Below are 21,972 nucleotides of genomic sequence, written 5' to 3' on the forward strand. Positions count from 1 at the left end.
TTAGAATTTTTCCTCAAACAGTTTCAGGAGAGATAAATGGTGTAGTTGGTCATAAACCATGCCTTTTGTTAGCATGCAGGACATTCCTAGATCATTTCAATGTGTTAATTGGCAGTCAAAAGCTTGCAATATTAGCAACAAGATAAAGCCTTTGTTTAAAAGTGTAGTTATTGATGAGAGTGAATGTGGCTTTTTCCTGATTACATCTTGTTTATTGTGGTCCTGGTAATGAAGAGCTACTTTTTGTCAGTTTGAAGTTTAATTAAAATCAGCCCTGAAGGCTGGAAAAACAATGTTGTGACATATTGATGACCACAGTGTGAAATAATCTGATGTGATGGTGTTTCCAGCTATAATTACCAGTAGTTAAAATATATTAGGTCTGCTAACAATTTTTTTTTCAACTGTAGAAGAGTTTGTATTAAAGATTTGTATTTTTTAATTGTAAGCTTATATATTTTCACAATTGGACAAATAGGTTGAGAGATATTTTCTTTACTGGTTAGTGTCCAAGCATCTTTTTTAAAAGCTGGTAGCACTTTCAAAATAGTTCAGTTGAACATATTCTTCTTCTTTATTAATTCAGTCGTTTCCAACTCTTCGTGATCTCATGGACCAGTCCACGCCAGAGCTCCCTGTCGGCCATCCCTGCCCCCAGTTCTTTCAAGCTCAAGCCAGTCACTTCAAGGATACCATCCATCCATCTCGCCCTTGGTCAGCCTGTCTTCCATTTTCCCCAGCATCATGATCTTTTCCAAGCTTTCCTATCTTCTCATGATGTGGCCATATAGTGTTTAATAATTGATGGTCTCTTCTATTATTTATTTATTTATTTATCCCATCCTTCTTATTAGTAGTTGTAGCAACTTTAAGGTAAAATATGACAATATGTTTTGTCCCACACTTTTAATTTGCTCACCATTGGAAGATGGAAATTGCACAGAAACTGAATTTAACATTGTGGCTGGAAGAAATTAATTGTGACTTGTTTGTGTTAATGGTTTCAGAACAAACTTCATTTTGCCAAATTCAGGTGCTACTGGGGAACAGTGGAATGCTTAAAATGGGAAGTGTGCATTTCTGATCTTCTCACAAATATGGAAGGAGTATGGAGAGTATTCAAGACCTATCGTGCCTTAGTCATCTAGTCAACATTGGGGTCTGCTGTTTTGTCTGAACAGAATGTCTGTCTGTAAACACATGTGGTGAAAATTTTCTGGAGGTTTTCTCACTTTACTGTGGCATCTGCTTCACTTATTAGCGTCTATTTGGTTGATTTGCACTTGGTGACAAACTATTTGTATATTGTCCTGATGAAAATACAGTAGAGTCTCACTTATCCAAGATTCGCTTATCCAAGGTTCTGGATTATCCAAGGCATTTTTGTGATATGTTTTCAATATATCATGATATTTTGGTGCTAAATTCATAAGTACAGTAATTACAACATAACATTACTGTGTATCGAACTACTTTTTCTGTCAAATTTGTTGTATAACATGATGTTTTGGTGCTTAATTTGTAAAATCATAACCTAATTTGATGTTTAATAGGCTTTTCCTTAATCCCTCCTTATTATCCAAGATATTCGCTTATCCAAGGTTCTGCCGGCCCGTTTAGCTTGGATAAGTGCGACCCTACTGTATACATTGTTATTTACATTTTGGGCTAACAATTGACTGTTTACCCTGAAATAATAACTTTAAAATTTATTATGGTTGCATAGGGGCAATGTGGAGTCTGAGCATGGAAGGATAACTCTCAGTATAAGGAACAGAATTAACTATTACGGTAAAAATACTTCATTAAATCCAAGCACCACAAATGGAATGCATCTAGTACCTTCAAATGAGTTTTATTATAGGGAGATGGGGAACATACATTTATCAAATAGACATGTTTTAAAAATAATTCTTAGTGTTATTTCCCCTCTCAATGACAGATGATTCATAATTACATGGAACACCTGGAAAGAGCCAAACTTCATCAGCTGACGGGGGGCGATCAGGTAGAGCCTGTCATGCACACTAGGGTTAGGTAAGCTCTAATCATCTTTGCCATTTCTGTCTTCTGCAGTGCTGTATCTTCTTTGTCTTCAACAATAGTGAGCTTGCATTGGAACAACTGTATTGCTAGAAAACTGAGGGGGAAAAAAGTTGGAGCAGGGAATGCTTTTACTGTTGGGATAGTTCAGGACCTGGGTTCAACTGTCAGCTACCTTCTTTAGACCGATGGGTGTGTCTACACAGATCTAGAAGAGCAGGTTTTTTTTTTTCATTTTTGTTCTAAGAACAAAGAGACAAGAAACAATAAAAGCATTCGATTTTAAGGGATTTGAAATAATTGAATTATGTTTGCATGATTACATTTTTTGGGGGGGGGCATGTGTTCACAAGAGAGCATCTTTAACTATAGCTTTACGATTGTGTTATGTAAATGTCATAGCTTCCGAGCCAATGAACTTAGAACCAAGGTAGGAAGGTTTGAGGTAGCAGGGAGGAGAAAGCTGCAAAAAAGCTTGCTTGTATCTTTAGGTTGCAGCATCAATGCCGGCAAGAAGAGAAGCTGCTCTGGTGGTTTTTTCCCCCTTCTAGGTGGGGGAGGAGAGTGAAGTGATGTCATTTTGCTTTGGAGCTGCTGCGGAAGAGATTGGAAAGCTGCTGCCGATGGCATTGTTTTTGTGGCAGCCTCTGAATGACAGACTCTCACTACAAAGATACTCCCTTGTCCCCGGTGTAGCATTGGTTGTTGCATTTCACCATGCCAGCTCAGCGCCATGAGTCCTGGATGCATGCTGCTATTTGTGTTTGGCTTCGTTGGCGGGGCGGTGGTCATTAATTCAGCTATACTAGTCTCTCTCTCTGTTTTGCTGCTTGTGCACTTTTCTATATCCACTGGCGTGCCAGCTCTGACGCAGAACCTGCCAAGGATTCTCAGGTACTCAGTCCATGGAACATCTGCTGGTTTTCTGTTCTTTGTTCTTATCCTCCCTGTTATTTCTCTTCTCGGGGAAAGGGGGGGGGGAGGGAGCAGCAGAATGATGCATATCAAGTCCAAATTTGGCATTGGTTGACTATCCAAAGATCACAGAAATGCCCATTGTAAACCATAAAATGAAATTTTCATTGTGCTTTCTCCAAGATTACAAAGCCAGTATTCTTTAAAAAAAATCTGTTAGCACTTTTGTGTTATTTACACCCCAGTAATAAAGAGAAGGGCTGAGTGAAAAAAATTACAAATGGAGCTTATGTTCACTGTATTGACAAAATGTGTGTCTTTTCATCTTGTTTCTAAGTTGATTTCTTAAAAGCAAAGGCACTTTTAGCATACTAACAAGAAAAAATGAGATTCAAATGCGCATTTATAACCATTTGCTTAGTAGTAGTGGTCCTAAGTGGTCCTAATCCTCTATAGCGGTCCTTATGCCCTTCATATTACATGCCATCTGTGATTTTGTTATTTTATAAATGGTTTATTATGCAATGTGGTAGCAAACCTACATTCATACAAGGTTGCAACATATCAAAAAATTATTTCTGAAAACCTCTAAAAACATAAAACACAGGACAATATAAAACATAATTGCATGCTATAGATTTTACTTCATCATAACAGCAGAGTTTGCCAGAGGTTTTGCAACTTTTACAACAGGGCAACCATGTTTTCTGATAAGAATGCTCTAATGTTAAGAACTGCAATCTTATGTATATTTGTAATTAGCAGCATCTACATTTTAAACATTAAGTTGTAAGTATGTCTTTCACAAAGCTTTAACATGTGCCATAAAATTAAGATTAAAATTTCAATTTATACTGGCAGAGGGAGGATTCACAGTTTAGGCTCCCCCATGTGACAACAAACTTCATGGTACCTAGAAGTGCAGAATTAGCTGGAAATGTTCAATATTACCTCAGGAATCCCAAGAACCCAATCTGTTTAGATATAACTTAATACTAGAGGAAAAGACCAGTCTCACAGAACTGGGAAGTAAAGAAAGCTTAATTAGGAAGCAGTATCTTTCACTATGTCAAATATTTATTCATAAAAGCAGTGTTAATGTTAAAACTGTATTAATGTGTAGCCCTCTGGTGCCTTTGTGTGTTTAAATATTTTGGTATATTATAATCAGTATTATGCAATATGGATTACATATATTTGTATATATTAGGATGAATATAGATATCTGAAACCAGACAGCTGAAATAATAGAGAATTTTTAAACTACTAGGAGGATATAAAGCTGATGGCAACATTGCTTCAGGCCATATACAGTCCACCAGTAGCATAATTGCTAATTAATTAGGTTGTGTGTTTGTCATGTGGATGAAAAGTGTGCAAGCACAAAGCTAGTTCTTGGTATGTGCTGGTCTATGGTTTGGCATTGCATGAGAGATAGTTTCATAGTCAAATGATAAGCAAGTATTTAAAATGTTTAATTGAATTGTAATAGATTGGTGCCAGTTTTCAGATTCCTTTGGGTACTTATTCTGAAAGGAAAATACATTCTAATTTTTTTTGCATAGTGTAGTAAATTGGAGGTTAGATTAGGACTTTGAGAGGCCAGTGCTTGAATTCCGACTGAGCTGTGAAAATCCAGTGGGCAAGAGTGTGACCTTGGGCAGTGACACTCTCAGTCTTAGTTGAAGCTAATGGAAAACCCCCTCTGACTAAAACTTTCTGGGAAAACTTTAGGATAGCTTTATCGTAACTCAGAGTTGACTTGAAGGCATGGAACAGCAACAAATATATTCATATAGTATTCAAGAAAACAGTGTTTTGTTGGTTTTCATTTTTGAAACTGAGGATTTCACTGAATAGTAATTATTTAAAATGAAAAGACATACATAAATTTTTAAGTTTGACAGTTATTAATTGCATGGAGGGAGCGCTTGCTTTTCAAAGAAAAATATAGGCATGCACATGTATGTGTGCACAGAGAAATGTTCAGATTTCTACAGGGTTATGAAACTATAGGCACATATTGTACTGTAGCTGCCATCAGTACACAGCAGCTCAGTTTCAAAGTGTATTGGACTACACTGTGATCTAGTCAGATTACTGTCATTTGATTGGCAACCAACACACTTTATGTGTTGTTTGGCTGAAAAATCCCCAACTGTTTTATTGATCTTTTTACAGTGGCATGGGTTCAGGTGAGATGTGTAACAGTCAATAAGGATGTGTACATTTATGTACAAACTAAAGAGAGTTTTGCATATATTAGTTTATTTTGAATGCAGTGGTTCCTTTGTATCCCCTGGGTTTGGTTCCAATACCTAGTCTGTGGGTATCAAAATCCGTAGCTGCTCAACCATTATAGTAAAATGGTGTCCCTTGTATTAAATGTTAAAATCAAAGTTTGCTTTTGGGATTTTGCTTTTGTAGTATTTTCATGCTTTGGTTGGTGGAGTCTGGATGCACAGTCTGTGGATACGGAGGGTCAACTGTGTCTGGTATGCAGTCTTTACATGTCTGCAGAATCAAGAATATTTGTCAAAGTGTTAAGGTGGCAAACACAGTAATTGGAGCTATGCATGCAGCAATCTAAGGTGATCCCTTGGCAAATGCCTGCCTTTGCCTCTCAACATCCTCGTTATCACAGACACACACGTTCATTTTAAATTGAACTGAAAGGATCCCTGATCTCTCAGCTTGATCTAGAGTTAAAATCTTGATAGGTATAATGTGACTAGAATTAAATCTTATATCAATCTGAGATAAATTGAGTTCTGTAAGAGTTTGCTTTGCTAAGTATATATTTATTTGCAAAAGTTATTTCTTTCATATATTATAAATCCTTGCCAGCTATTTGGGTTTTCTGTAACATTCTGTTGTAAAGAATTTGATATTATATCCTGTTGTTAACAGGGATTTTGTATCCTAAGGGGGCAAGAGTTTCTCATATAGAAATACTCTGCCACCTCCTTTTTTGCATAATTGTAGTACAGTATACTGAAAAATTATTGGAAATTTGTGAAGACTTATCAGTAGTGCTAATATAAGTGAACTTTCTTCCTCCCCACTTGCAATGTGCCCCACCAGGGTTTTACAAATGTGAGAACACTCAGCAAACTACTTAATTCTTTTTTTCCTTCTTTTTACCAAATAATTTGTTCAGTCAGGCCATTATGTTCATTTTCACATTACACTCAAAATTTTCAGTGTTGTGTGACCATTACTGATGCGGTGATTTGTTTCAGTCATTCATGCCTACCTAGTGAAAATGTTACCTCACCATTCAGCCAAATTTCTTGTGACAGCATACATAGTTACCAAACAAAAAAAATCCAGCGATAAAACCAATGGAAGTAGGAGCATCAGCCCAATCAATAACACATTCCTACAAAGGAAGGTTTTAAATGCCCTTCTTAAATGATGTCAGTGATCTGGACATGGAGCCCCTGGTGACACAATGGGTTAAACCCTTGTGCTGGCTGAACTGCTGACCGAAAGGTTGGCGGTTTGAATCTAGGGAGCAGGATGAGCTCCCGTCTGACAGCTCTAGATTCCCATGCGGGAACATGAGAGAAGCCTCCCATAGGACGGTAAAAACATCAATACATCAGGGCGTTCCCTGGACAACGTCCTTGCAGATGGCCAGTTCTCTCACAGTAGAAGCAACTTGCAGTTTTTCAAGTCGCTCCTGAAACGAAAAAAGTGATTTGGACAAGCGTGTCTTCAGTAGGAAGGGCATTGCCATGTTAAAGACTCTTCCTTTGTAAATTTAGCACACTTGTGGATTCTTTATGTAGGTGAGCGTTTTCCATCTTATTTCTTGTTCTTTGTCAATTTCTATTTGCTCCAAAGACAGTTCAGACAATTCATGATAATAGTCTTCCTTGGTTTTGCAATATTCTCTCCTCCAGTATAGATAAATAGGAGTTCTGATAACTAGAGACTTTTATATAGGTTGCCAGATTTTCAATCATTCTAGTCCATTGTTCGGCTTTGTGGACTTGATGAAATGATTATTATTTGCTGAATGTACTGTACCTTTCTTTGCTATAAGACCGTCCACTGCATGAATGTATGTTACTTTGGAGTGTTTTGCTCCTGCCTATAGTATGTGGCATTCTGTCTTATAACTGCTGTCAGTACCGGCATACCTGCCTACCAATCAGTTTTGCATTATGTTCCACCCATATGCCAGTATATCGCCCACTTACTCCCTGTTATGCATGCACAAGTGATATACTTTAATTTGGAGTTTTCAGGAAGATTGTGTTTCTAATTAGTCTGTATGTTTGTTGCCATTTGAATATGTTAATGTTTAAATACAAATTTTATTGGCCAATTAACCAAGCTGTTCTTTATCATTAGTCCAATGCCAACCGTAGTAAGGACACTGAACAGGTATTGCTTCTCCCTGGCACTAATTTTATCAGATCAGGATAGACTGATTTAAATCATGGAGATTTAAATCAACAATTTAAATCGGCTAGAAAACCCCCGATTTAAATCAAACTTGCTTTCGATATTTTTTCATGTGTTTTTCTGAATACTTTTGAATGTGTGACCACGGAACTGTTAACTCACAGCTAAATGAACTACTGTTCACACTGTTTTACATTTCCAATAAACCCTTGCATTTGTCTATATGCATTTTTATGTTTCCCTATTTTAACTATATAAATTATGTCTTTAACATTTTCACATGTATACTCTTTATGAACAGCACTCATTGCATTCTGCGATATGAAATATGAAATATAGCGCCTGTGTGCTGTATATATTTGTCATTTTTTTCACCTGCTTTGTCTTTCTACTTTTAATCTGTCTTGGCTCAACTACACCTCCACAGAAACAAAGGAATGAACAATATAATGTCAGTGACTGATAGCTAGAAGTTTGGCTAAATACTTACTGTGGAGGTTAAAGCCTCTTGTTTTCATCAGTTGAAAACAAAATGCCTTTATTGGGTAGGTAGAGTGAAAATATTCATATATGAGAAATAACCTGATTAATTGTTCATTTTTATTAGAGTTGAGAGAAACGGAGGCAGTCTAGAGGGATGCTGAGGGGGGTTTCCCATCAGCTATAACTAGCATAGCCAGTGGGGGAGGTATGATGGGACTTGAAGTCCAGCAACGTCTAGGATCACAATTTGACCATTTCTTAGGTCTGCTGGAAAAGGAATAGTTTCAAATTAAATTCATTGTCATGTTGATAGTATTTTTAAGAGTCCTGCATAAACTAGAGCTAGAAAAAATATCTTTAATTTAGCACTAGGGCTTGCAGTTTTTGGAAATTCCAGAATTGTTCCACTATAAGTTAGGAATAGTAGATATTTTTCTAAATAGAGACTTTTAAAAATCACTTCTTCCTATTAAGGAAATCTTGGCATTGGGCCTTGCAGTCAGGGGAGGCACGAAGCTCACAGTTTAATTACCCCTTTTGCAATGTTGGTTGGCTAGGCATTTTCACTGACACTGTTTGAAACTAGCTACCATGCAAGTAATCTCTTAGTCAGGACAGAATGCTTTTATTCTATTGCTTTCAACGTTTTCAAATGTGATGTGTAGTTCTTCTATTTCCTGCTGGACCTTGCTCTGATTTCATTATGTTTATATAATGGTGCCCCATTCCATAGTATTGGTGTAAACTGAGATCTTCTAATAATTAAATCACAATTTTAAAAAATCCCAATAGTTCCCACAAAGTGAGTGAATATGATCCATTTTGTTTATTACTTACATGTTGAAACATGTAAGAAAGTTTTGTCTTGCATGTATTTTACAATGTCTGATTTCTTCTGAATATTGGACTTCCTTATTTCCTCCAAGATTGAAAAGTTCATACAGAGGCTTTGCTTAGACATAATACTAAATCAGGGTTTGTTTAGTGTGGGTATAGTTTCTTTGAAAGCTTGAACTCATACCTGGTCTCAAACAATATTTGTAGTTTGACAGCAAAACCCAGTTTAAGCCATGGTTGAGGATAGCTCATCCAGTGGTTCTAACCCTGTGGGTCCCCAGATGTCTTGTCCTACAACTCCCAGAAACCCCAGCCAGTTTACCAGCTGTTAGGATTTCTGGGAGTTGAAGGTCAAAACATCTGGGGACCCACAGGTTGAAAACCACACAGGCTTGCTTTGTTTGTTTTCATACTTGAACTCCCTATTTTATCTTCCTAGTTTGTTTCTGGGCTTACACATGTCTAACACCAAGCTGTAGATGTGTGAGACCAGAACATCCAAAACATAAATCTCTCAGACTGTGCTGATTTTGCTTGCTTCCTGTCCTCAAATTCTTCATTTTTCTAATTCTCTAAGACAGTAGTCTTACTTCCAAATGCCAAACCATATAAGTGATCCACAAAGGAAAACTGGTGGTGTTCAGAAACAAACAGGCAGAAAAACCCACAGCTACCTACTCTATAAATCCACACAGCATAACAAAGCAACCAGGACAGCCAAAATAACCCCCCAATACAAACCTTTTCCACTTAGAAATACCTCTCTTACCCCTCAAACCCTTTTGCAAAAATCTATATAGCTCATAATGTACATCCCTGCCAAATCAACAACAACAAAAAACAGGGCAGAAACTAACAAATTGCATGCCCAGCGTAAATAAAACCAAGCTCCACATCTGCAGTCACACAGGCAAACCTGTTAATCATTTGAGGAAAGGATCCAAAAATTAATATTTGCTTACTTTATCCACTAGTAAGATTTGTTCAGACTAACCCTGGCTTAGTATTATGTGTGAATGCAGCCAATGTTTGAAGTTAAAACTAATGAATGGTTTTCTTCTTCTGTGTAGGAAGGAGCCTCCTATATCACTGGGCATCTTCCCACTTCCTCCAGGAGATGCGATTCTTACACCTGACACTCAGAGAGGAACAGTGGACACTCCTGGGTCAGACACTTGGAAATACCGTGAAATAAGCCAGCCACGCTCTCGCACCAGCCTAAAGGTGAGTTACTGGTGTATTTTTCATGCGTTGAGAATTTTTAGTAATAAGTTTCTTACAATATGTTATATATGTAATTGAAATCTAAACCTTGAACTGTCTTTCTTTAGTTTCTATACTTGTAAGTAAGAATCATTCTAGGTAAGTTGAAGGTGAGTCTTTTTTTTCCTTCTATGTGTTTTGATAATTGGTCTTATTTACTTGTTGAGATTTGGAAATCTAGGGCCTTAGTTCTGAGTTTCCTGATAGACTTTTAAAATCTGACTTTCTAAATGGGTAGAGTGCTTCCTAAGGCCTATGTAGAATGCCTTTACAAATTAACAGTTCAGGCAATATTTTTCTGTTGGATTATCAGTGAGTTCAGGGCTACCTTTTTGTTTTTTACAAACCCTATGAGTGCACATAGGATAAGAGCAATGTATTGTGATATATATCACATACACATGCTAAACCAGAGTAATTATTCTTTACTTGAATAACACATTTCATCTGTGCTAAAGGCCATAGCACTGTATCCTACAGAGGTGGTTATGGTATTATCTTTTCTTCGAGATTGTACTCTGTCCACCTAGCAGACATTTATAACGTTCTTATATTGATTGCAGTTTCTTGCTTTTACATTGTTCAGACTTTTAGAAACCGAAATTCTGTGCCGCTGTTATAGCTTGGGGGTGGCTCCCCTGGAAACAGATCAGGAGCTGGTGTTCCTTGATCACTCCTCTATATGTGTATGTTCTGCTATGTGGATTATGTGCAAGTCACACTCTGGTGAAGGAGACACCCTTTACACTCTTATCTAAGGTGTCGTATAGCTTGATCCTGTAGATTAAAATACTGCAAAAGAAAGGTAGAAATATTGTAAATTAAGTGGAGAAACAATGCCTTCCATATACCTCAAAAGCCACCAATTGTTCCATGCCTAGGATAGGTTTGTGTAGCTACATTTTATTATTTATTATTTATTTACAGTATTTATATTCTGCCCTTCTCACCCCGAAGGGGACTCAGGGCGGATCACATTATGTACATATAGGGCAAACATTCAATGCCCATAAACACATTGAACCGAGACAGAGACAACAGACAGACAGACGCAAAGGCAATTTAACTTCTCCTGAGGGGATGTTCGATTCTGGCCACAGGGGGGAGAAGCTGCTTCATCATCCACTCTAATGGCACTTCCTCACTTCCTCATTCCAATGTTGTAAATTAGTTAAACTTGCCTCTCCACTTTTATAAGTGGTACCTTATTTCCTACTTGATAGATGCAACTATCTTTCGGGTTGCTAGGTCAGCAACGAGCAGGGGCTATATTTTATTTTTAATTGATGGGTGCTCACCCTGCCACGGGCTGGCCTCGAACTTATGACCTCATGGTCAGAGTGATTTATTGCAGCAGCTGTTTACCAGCCTGCGCCACAGCCCGGCCCCGATTTTGCCCCCATCAACACCCTGTCTTAAATTGAATGTGGTATTGTCCGTGATCAAGTTTTTCAAATTATTTCCTTTCATGTAATCTGAACTGGATTGTACATGGAGGGTTTTGAAATTTCATGTAAACCGTACAGTTATTACAGTTTACAGAAAGTATGCTATAGAAAGCATTATAGTTTTATTGCACACCTCCAAGAGCTCTTATAATTTGTAGTGGGGTAGAATCATTGTAAAAAATAATAATTTAAAAATATCACTGAACTCACTCAAGAATTTTTTCAGTTATTTTCATGGGTTTGAGCCTTTCATAGTTTACATCACATAAGAACATTTTAAAGTAAAGATTATGAAGATCAGTTGGTTAGAACGTACAATGAAATGAAGCTTTTGTAGTTTACTGAACATTGCAGTAAACCAACCACACTTTAGTCTATTTGAGGAAGATGGGCAGAGGAAGGTTCTTCCTAACTTTCAGTTTAGATATTAGTAAATCCAATCACTAACACATTGCAAAGTAGTTTGGCATTTGTCCAAAATTTTGCTGCATTACATACTTGTTATGTCCTTCATGGTGATCTACTGGATTTGTCCAAACCTGTTTTTTTTTTCCTAGCAACCACCCTGTGGATTATGTCAGGGTGAATAAAGGTTTTCCAGTGCTGTGGTTTGACAGTTTTAAGAGATGAGAGAGTCAGGAACAAAAATGGGGTGGGATAGATGCTTCCCCCCTTATTCCCCCCCCCCCCCCCAACACACACTTTCACTTTTTCATGTAAAGGACTAGAACTTTGGAAACATAGAAAAAAGTCAGTGAGGTATTTTCTGTTCCCTAACAAGGAAATGCTTTTTAAAAAAATCAGCTCTCAGAATTGAATAGTATGAAATTTCTGTTTAAGAGAGCCTGGGGAAGTAGGGAACAATAATTATTGTACATATTCTAGATCAGAAGTGAGATTCATGTGCCCCTCTGATATAACTCTATTAGTAGTACCAGAAACTTTAAGTGAACAATATTGGAAGTTGCTCCTCAATAGCAACTGGAGGGCTGCACAACTCCTGTCCTTGCTCTATATGTATACAGCAATCATATCCACTCTGTTTCCATACTTTGTAGGTAAGTACAGCCTTCTTCTTGAGAGGAGCATACTGGAGGAAGGGGATTCTAATGGCTGATTTCCTATTTCTGGTGACTCACTGAAGTTCAGTAGAAACAAAAACAATTATGCCAGTCAATATTTCCGCTCTCCCCTCAAATGATTGTGATACAAACGCCCTATTGCCTTTTGGGGGGAAATCCTCTTCTTGCCTTGAATGATAAAAAGAGAAAAGAAAGTGGATCAGAAAGCACAGAAGGCTCAAAGGAAAAATCTGGTAGTGTGTGGAAGAAAGTTCTGACAAAGAACCACAGACTACATTACTACATCTGCCTGCACAGCTAGAAAGTATCTTCCAGCTCTCCTTGTATAAAACAAAGATTGTATATATGTGCCCCCAGTATGCGTGGGGGATGGATTACAAAACCTCACCATGCATACCTGAAATGGTGGATTTATTTTTACTAGTACTAGAAACACTAGAGAGATGCATCCCCCCCCCAACACTTCCAGGACGGAGTGGTATATATTTAGGAGTATGGGTAAGTGGGTATTGATCCTTAGATAAAGGGGTGTTGTACTGTACTTCTAAATTCCATAAATATACCAAGTAATATATTTTAATGCTATATATGTTGGGGGTGAAGCATTTTGTCTTGCTGACACTATAAAATAAATTTAGGTTTGGTGTACATATTCCATATTCTACTAATTTTCCCCAGACTTCTGTTCTTTTAAATGGTTCCTCCAAAAAAAGCCAACAGAGGACATTTTTTATATTGACATTTCCAGAATATCAACGTTTCTTTTTTTACATTTTTATGGCTACCTGGTTGTCTCTTTACCACAGATGAAACAGCTGAAGTGCAAGAAAAAAGGAAAATGGAAAAAGAGCCCACAACAGAGGGATTAAATCTTAAGATTGCTTTCCTAATTTTCTCATTCAAATCCTCGGGCATTTTTGAACATGCTAATATTCTCCCAGACAATATGATATTTCAAATGCCAGAGCAGAAATGTAACAATGGCAGTTGATCAGTAGAATTCTAATTATGAAACCGAGCCAGTTGGTTTCTTTTGTTAAGCTGTTCAAAGTAAGCTCTGGGGTTTTCCTTGGCCCTTTTCTGTTGGCAGTCAGACCATTTGTCTAGAGCTTTTTGTCTGCAAAGGTTAGTGGTCTGTGTGCTGCATTCTTTTGTGGATGCATTCAGAATACAGAGGCGGAGAAACGCTTAAGCAAAGCCAAGTTTTTATTCCATGATTATAGCTTACCTTGGATTAACTTGATAAGAATGCAGTTTCCTTTCCTTTCATAAATGGTTGATTGATAGATGTGTTATTTATTAAGGTTGAAGATGTAGTGCTGAATAGTCTTAGTTTTTTTTTGTTTTGTTTTGTTTTTTGAGGATGTGATGTAGTTGTGGAAATAAGGGTCAGAAGCTCAGTGGTAGGAGGAGGGGAGCAGTTATGTTCAACCTTTTCTATAAGTGCTTTGCTGGAACAGCTGATGGAAGCATGTTACTGAATAATAATGGACAGCTTTGTTGTTTTCTGGTCAAACAAAAAGAGCATAATACGAATCCACATAGATTTAAGTTCCTGTAGTATGTAGTGATACCACAGTCTGGAATATTTTGGCACCACGATGGTGGGAAAAACTAGTTTGGGACAAGAAGGCTGCAATCTTAAAACAAGATCTAGTCAACTATTTTTCTTTTTCAAACTGCCTAAGAGTGTGCTGCACTCAGGTGTCTCCTGCTCCTGGCTTGTGGAGCTAAAAAAAAGTTGGAAAAGCCTTTTTTTGATATTGCACAGGGGTTCAAAAACAAAGGAACCACCAATGGGAGAAAAAAGTGGCAGTAATGCAAATCTTGTTGATTTTTAAAAAAAGTAATCTTGTGGAATGACTTCATTGTATCTTTCATATCAGCCTTAGAGTAATTGTGCCTCAAACCTCAGTGAAATGAGTACCTCACGAGGCTCCCTTTACACACAGACCTTGGACATACTGACTGGCACCTGCGATTTTATGCTTTGGAAATGCTATTCTGTTTTATTTAGATTTTGGTGACTGGGATAAGTAGGATAGATAGGCAATTTATATGCATTTTATGTTTTTGAGTTCAGGTTTTAGCATTTTGATTTGGTGTCTCAGGACAGAAATCCAATCTTCACAATTTAATCAATCTAAATGCATTTTGTAAGCAGTTTATTGAAAAGCCATTTCTTTTCAGGTAGCATTAAATCCAGTTTAAAGATAGACATCATTTTCAGGTGTTTCTACTTGATGCTGAGTTGTGATTCCAACTTAATTTACTCAGGAGTAAGTCTTATTTAATATAGTAAGATTTTCAAATTAATATGTATAGAAATTACACTGTCACATCAAAGAAGACGTTGTATTCCATAAAAACGCATGAAGTAAAAACTCTCCTGTAATGACTCTAGTGATGAAGTTTGCCCATGAATCCAGGCATGGGCAAACTTCTGCCCTCTGGGTGTTATGGACTTCAACTCCTACAATTCCTAACAGCCTAACATTTAATCTGGAAAGATATTTACCTAAGGGAGAAAACGGTTCATTAAAGCGACTTAGTGAACAGGGCCCAAGGTCTGAAGCCAGGTGTAACATTCTTGTTTTAGAAACACAATCAGGAACTAAAGTCAGTTGAATTAAACTCTAGACAGAAAAAGGAAAATATTAGTATGATTCAGAGAGACATAGAGGGAGCTATACTGACAGCTGCTGGATTGATAGAGAAGTAGAAGAGGAAGCAGAGTGGCTAGAAGAATAAGAGGGCTAACCAATCGGGTGTTTGTAGAGCAAAATAAGCCAGCAGGTACAAAAACTTCCTCAGTGCTGGAGATTCACCACTGACAACAGTGTGAAACATACAGGTGAAGCACCAGTATTAGAACATGAAAATATCTTAAAGAAATGTGCTGTTTTGGACTTATTGGTAGATTTGCATCCTATTGCTTATTCCCAATTCAGTTAGACTTGTTGACCCAATTGTTGAATGGTGAGTAAACATATCTGTACATTCTGTTCATTCAGTAGGTCTACTCTAATCACGGCTAGCAATAGGGATCAAGTAATTGCTTCCATCAATTTCTTGGTAGACATTTGTGACCAATTTGGTTTATGTGAGAGGTGGGCAAAAGGTAGGCTGAGACTTCATGTTAGATATCAGGGTGGTTTTCAGTAGATGTTTCGAGCTCTTGGCTGTTCAATAACAAAATGACTCTTTCCCCTTCTTTTATTGAATGAAGAAAGCTTAAGACAGAATAGTTACTAGTAATCATTATGTTTTGACACATGGAACAAATTCCTGGGCTCTATATTCTTTAATTCTCATTGTGTCCTTTGTACTTGGTTCCTGGTGGAAAGCTTTGAGGGTCTAATGGAAAAACAAAATGGATTTCACAAGACTGATGTCAGTCCATTGCAAGGTGCTTTTCGAATCAAACTGTACCTCAACCTTGCTCAACCTGGTGCCCTCCAGATGTTTTGGACCTATTCTTGATCTGCATGTTCTACTGCAGTGAGGACATCGGTTTCCAGGTGGAAGGCGGTCCCTCTTGGCATGTTTCTCCCTTAAGCCCTCCATTTGTGCCTCTTTGAACTCCGCAGCACTGCTTAGCATCATGGGTATCTGCAAAGTGTTGGATTTATTCAGCCTTCTTTGTCCACCAGATGTTCCTGAGTTTTCTGGTCCTTCTTTGGACCTCAGCTTTTGCACTGGCATAGATCTTTTTCTTAGCAGCAGAGTTGGTGTCTCTCTGCCATGTTTGGAAGGCTTTCCTTTTGTTATCAGTTAGCTGTTGGATCTCTTTGTCGTTATCGTCAAACCAGTCTTGATGTTTCTTAGTTTGGTATCCAAGGGTTTCTTCGCAGGCCGTGATGATGGAGGTCTTCAGTTTGTTCCAATGTTCCTCAACATTTTTGGGGTGTTCTGTGGATAGGTGATCCTTGATTGTTGTTTGGAGAAGGGCTCGTTTGGAAGGCTCCTGAAGGGCTTGGGTGTTCATTTTGCACCTTATTTTTCTTCCTTGGAGTCTGCGTTTGGAGGCAATCTTGATAGCCATCGTGGATCGGATTAACCTGTGGTCTGTCCAGCAGTCATCGGCACCTGTCATGGCTCTTGTGAGAAGCACATCGCGGTGGTCTCTGGCACGTGTAATTACATAGTCCAAGAGGTGCCAATGCTTTGACCGGGGGTGCTTCCATGATGTCTTGAGCTTGTTTTTCTGGCGGAAGAGCGTGTTGGTGATGACAAGATTGTGCTCTCCGCATTTGGTGAGAAGCAAGATGCCATTCGAGTTGCTGTTTCCGACCCCATCTTTTCCTATGATCCCTGTTCACAGGAGTCCCGTCCGACTCTTGCATTAAAATCCCCCAGGAGGATGATTTTGTCCTCCTTGGGTATCTCCGATAGGACAGTGTCCAGCTGACAATAAAAATTTTCCTTGATATCTTCTTCAGCATCTAGTGTTGGTGCATAGGCACATATGATGGTTGCCTGTTGGTTTTTGGCAAGGTTAATTCAGAGGGTTGAGAGTCGTTCATTGATGCCAGTGGGTGCTTCAGTCAGGTGCTTCACCAGGTCATTTCTAATAGCAAAGCCAACTCCGTGTATTCTTCGCTCTTCTTCAGGCAGTCCCTTCCAGAAGAAGGTGTAGCCTCCTTTTTCTTCCTTCAGCTGTCCCTCTCCTGCTCTCCGGGTCTCCTGAAGGGCTGCTATGTCGATCTTAAAGCGTCCCAGCTCCCTTGCAATGATTGCAGTCCTGTGTTCGGGGCGTTTGCTGTCAGTGTTATCCAACAGTGTCCATATGTTCCATGTTCCAAAGTTCATTTCTCTTTTTTGGCCGCAGAGTGGTGACCCCTCTGGACGCGGCAGTCCAGTCAGGGTAAGAGAGGCAGACTATGTTTAGGGCACCTTTTCTAGCCTCTTCCCCGTGTGGGGTGAGCGGAGCGGATCCTAAAAAGGGCTGCTCAGTCATGGATACAGCTGCCGGACTACTCAGCTGCCTCGGACATTGAGGTAGAGCGACTGAGTCCATATCCACCGCCCATGTGCCAGTTTATGACTAGGGGCTTCCAGATTTCACAGTCCTGCCCCTGTCACCACTTGCTGATCGCCATGGGACTTTTGTTGGTTTGTTTTTATTTTTTTTGGAAGACGCCTGTGCGTGATTTTTTTTTAAGTGTGGAGGTCGGTGCACAGCCAGTCAACACACAGCCTTCACAGAGTGAGGTCCCAGCAGTGGTGTGATTAACACAACGACAGTGGCTTCTCAGTCTGTTGTAGGCTGGTGTAGTATATCTTTAACAACTATCGTGATGAGAAAGATTAACTCAAACCTCATATATACCATTCTTTGTGTAAAAGAAACATGTATGAATAAACAAATGTGTCAGGTCTCTCATGGCTAGTTTGTCTTTAGTGAATGTCACATTTCATATTTTCCCATGAGGTGGCATATAATTAAAAGTTTGTCAGAGGGTAGGAAGTAACAGCGTCCACTGTGAAGAGAGAGATTATTCAATGTTTGAATCTTTTGCAGAAGACAAATACATGGGTTTCAGGAAGAAAATAAGTGAACATTTAAGTGCACAAACTGTTTTATTTTTTTAAATTGAGTCCAGTCTGTTTCAGATTGATGTCTTTCTTAAGGGTGCCATGAATATATGAATGTGAAATGATATTGCAAGCTATTTATGTGTTTTTGTGTTTAGAATATATTGTAAGACCTGGCTTGTTTGACAGATAGGAGATATATACAGCTAAACTGCACATCATGTTTGCATACATTCTAGATGTGAATATAAGTTTGTGAAAGAGGTAGAAGTGCTTGCCAGGTATCCAAACAGTACTGTTTAGTTCCTATTGGAAGCTACTGAATCTAAGTGTGTTTGGTGATTGCACAACTTAATATTCCATCAAGTCCGTCTTCTATCATTCAGTAGTGCTGGTAGCTGAACTAGGAAACTAGGGGACTGATGATGTTGGAACCTGGGACTTAAGATTTGTGGTCTTTGGTGTAAGAGCAGGTACTTCCAGGTGGAAGATATCTGTGTGAGGGAGATGAACTTTTTCTGGGATGGTGTAATTGCTTGGCTCAGTTTCCTGTTAGGTTCTTGAATGTGGCAGGTCACAAGAGTGGTTTTTGAATGTGAGCAGTGGAATTCTAAAAAATAGCCAGTGCACACCAAGGTAGCTCTTTTGGTAAAGTTTTAAATTACATTACTTTTGCAGGCAATAATATGTACATGTTGCCAATGAAAGAGGTTTTGGCTCATTTGCTATCTATCCAAGGGCTTGGGATGTGTTTATATAAATCCTGTAATTACTATAATTTCTGCCAACCTAGCAGTTCGAAAACATGCCAATGTGAGTAGATCAATAGGTACCGCTCCGGCGGGAAGGTAACGGCGCTCCATGCAGCCATGCCGCCCACATGACCTTGGAGGTGTCTACGGACAACGCCGGCTCTTCAGCTTAGAAATGGAGATGAGCACCAACCCCCAGAGTCAGACATGACTGGACTTAACGTCAGGGGAAACCTTTACCTTTTTTTAAAATTACTATAAACTTCTCTACACTTTAGGATGAAATTTCGGATGTTAGCCAAGCAGGTTCCAAATCAACTACACCAATCTTAACTGCTGCATCGGATGTGCTTGCACCTGCTGAATCTCTCCAGAATGAAGACAAGGAAGGACTTGTAAAAAACTCTGAAACTGAAAACAAGAACTTGGATGTAAGCAAGAACATTGAAGTGCAGGTGGCCCAGGAAACAAGAAGTGTGTCCATTGGTAAGTCTTGAAACACTTTGCTAGAGATAGCATTTTGATTTATTCACAATCCATAGTTATCCAATTTAAAATTGGTTGTTACATCAATATGTTTGTGCATACACACTGAGTCCATAGTAATAGTTAGAAAAATCCACAGATATGTGGGAATCTGCGTCATGTAGATGCTTATATGAGATTTCTGTTCACATGGTGTTATATAATTGAGCACAAATATATTTCAGTATTGTATACTTAAGAAATCAAAATATACACAACTTCCAAATTTACTGGTTAAAGTATAGATGTGTATGATTGTCACAGCTAAAGATCCATATACTGTGAAACACTATAACATCTTTTTTGATGAAAAATTCTCTAAATTTCAAAGGCTTGCTCACAATTTTACTCATATGTAGTTCATTGTAATAAAGATGCATTTTGGAGTATTTCTAATAAGAAACTGTTTCCAAAATAGAAAGCATGACAATGTGACTAATAGTATATTGTTATTTTAAGATGGAGTTCAGAGGCTTTCTAGCAGGATCCACTTATTTCATTCTTCCTCCTGAAATAGCATTTACTACTTTCTTCCAAAGGTTCTAATGAAAATGAAGACAAATCAGAAGTTCAAGCCATCATCGAATCCACCCCAGAGCTTCATATTGATAAAGACCTTAGTGGATATAAAGGCTCAAGGTATTTGCACACAATCAATCAGTCAATCAAGATGTCCCGAGAAATACAAAAGCTGCAATTGTCTTGCAGCTATGACAGAATGTGAAGAAATGCCAGAGTTCTGATGGCAGAACTGGTCCACCAGATGAACGTTCTGCTATTCTGGCTTTGCTCAGGATGACTCATGGAGTAAGATGCCACACCAAGGTTCTTTCTTATCTTAGATCTTCCCTTTTTGTCGCTAATCAAGGGCCAACAGAGTGTTATCCTTGTACTCAGAGCTTCCAGTACGTTAAGGGCAATATGGGATGCTCTCATGCCATTTATGCTCAGTATAAAGGGCTACATAATGCTTATAAAAATAAGAATATAAGCATGACCAAACTGATACAGAAGCAATGAGGAGATAAAGTGGGAGGAGGGCAAGAGGATGTAATCTGTGGATTAGAGAATGAGTAGGTTACCTGCAATGTGTATGTTGCAGGACCGTTTCCTTAATTTGTATGTGTGACCCGTCTACCTCTTACTGGCTGCTTGTACTTTTTGTGTTTTTAGCCATACTTTTTTTTAGCCATTCCTACTTGTAACTACAGTAGAGTCTCACTTATCCAACACTCGCTTATCCAACGTTCTGGATTATCCAACACATTTTTGTAGTCAATGTTTTCAATATAACGTGATATTTTGGTGCTAAATTCATAAATACAGTAATTACAACATAGCATTATTGCATATTGAACTACTTTTTCTACCAAATTTGTTGTCTAACATGATGTTTTGGTGCTTCATTTATAAAATCATAACCTAATTTGATGTTTAATAGGCTTTTCCTTAATGCCTCCTTATTATCCAACATATTCACTTATCCAACATTCTGCCAGCCCGTTTATGTTGGATAAGTGAGACTCTACTGTAGTTTGTTGTGATATTATAAACTATTATAGACTACAGACCACATTGTATGCCTTTAATGGTCGTATGTGTTTTGTGTACACATATGCACAAATGTACACATGCAAAAACTTCCTAAATAATTCAGATGAACTGCATGTGCATGCACAGCTCCAGATTGGAGAGATTTTTAAAAAACGTTTTGTCCTAACTTTTTGTTCTACTTATGCAGCACTCCTACCAAAGGCATAGAGAACATAGCATTTGATCGTAATACAGAGTCTGTCTTTGAAGAGCTGTCTTCTGCTGGCTCTGGTTTGATTGGGGATGTGGATGAAGGTGCAGATTTGCTGGGTGAGTAGCTGTTCTTCAATATATGTAGGCAAGGTCTTTTGACAAGTAAGACTTTTGACATCCGTGGCTTATATTAGCGTGAATAATGAATGTATGTTTCTAGTTGACTGCAAAAACAACAAATGATGATAATGGTTTTGATCATGAGAACCATAGAAGTGGAAAAAAGGAACTGAATAGAAGGGAATTTGCCTCCTCTGCCTCTTTTGCCTTCCAGAAAGCTTTTCTGGTGGCTTTTGGAGCCATCTTGGACATTGTAAAATGGAATATGGGGGAAGGGGTGGGGTTCAGGTGGAAGCAAGGACAGCAGAGACTTTATTACTTTCATTTAAATTTAGCTGAAATAAGTTTCCCAAATGCTCTAATTAAGAGCAAGGAACAGTACATGCCAAATGCACTTACAGGAATAAAGGATTTTTTAGCTCTGCTGTTGAAGCAGTTGAGCTAGCTTCAAGCCCTGGATTGGACCAAATGTCAGAGTTTTTGGACTAAAACTAGTGATCTTATTTGCACAACTGCTCATGTGAAGGATAGCAAAAGTTATCTGTTGCCAACAGATTTTGTATAAATGTCCATTTATATTTTATATTTTCCAGTGTAATTTCAAGTGGATGTTACAGACATTTATGACTTCATTTTAGCATTAAAAACATCTTATGGTTGTCTGATATTTTTCACATTGCATATGAGCTTATGAAGTTTCTGTTCTTTATCTACTGAAATATAATTAGTCAAATACTATAAAGCTTTGTATTTAATTCCTTCATATATACTGGATTGTATTAACAGTTGGAAACAGGTTGCTAA

The 21,972-nt window shown here is 38.2% G+C and overlaps 1 protein-coding gene across 12 annotated transcripts in view; it reads left to right on the top strand.

The window, feature by feature from the left end:
* The window catches only part of spag9 (sperm associated antigen 9), a 105,302-nt gene that overhangs the window by 27,003 nt on the left and 56,327 nt on the right, over positions 1–21,972 (top strand). For 4 of the 12 annotated variants that reach the window (XM_062970538.1, XM_062970541.1, XM_062970539.1 and 1 more), the window contains exons 4-9: positions 1,943–2,037; positions 7,321–7,353; positions 9,765–9,918; positions 19,056–19,263; positions 19,842–19,941; positions 21,044–21,165. In XM_062970538.1, coding sequence (XP_062826608.1) covers positions 1,943–2,037; positions 7,321–7,353; positions 9,765–9,918; positions 19,056–19,263; positions 19,842–19,941; positions 21,044–21,165 — 712 coding nt within the window. Of the gene's footprint in view, positions 1–1,942; positions 2,038–2,073; positions 2,938–7,320; positions 7,354–9,764; positions 9,919–19,055; positions 19,264–19,841; positions 19,942–21,043; positions 21,166–21,972 lie in introns of those variants that run through there. The other 8 variants (XM_016991379.2, XM_008104535.3, XM_008104541.3 and 5 more) reach the window with 4 other exon arrangements.

Source organism: Anolis carolinensis, chromosome 2 (assembly GCF_035594765.1).
Source record: "Anolis carolinensis isolate JA03-04 chromosome 2, rAnoCar3.1.pri, whole genome shotgun sequence".
Taxonomy (NCBI): domain Eukaryota; kingdom Metazoa; phylum Chordata; class Lepidosauria; order Squamata; family Dactyloidae; genus Anolis; species Anolis carolinensis.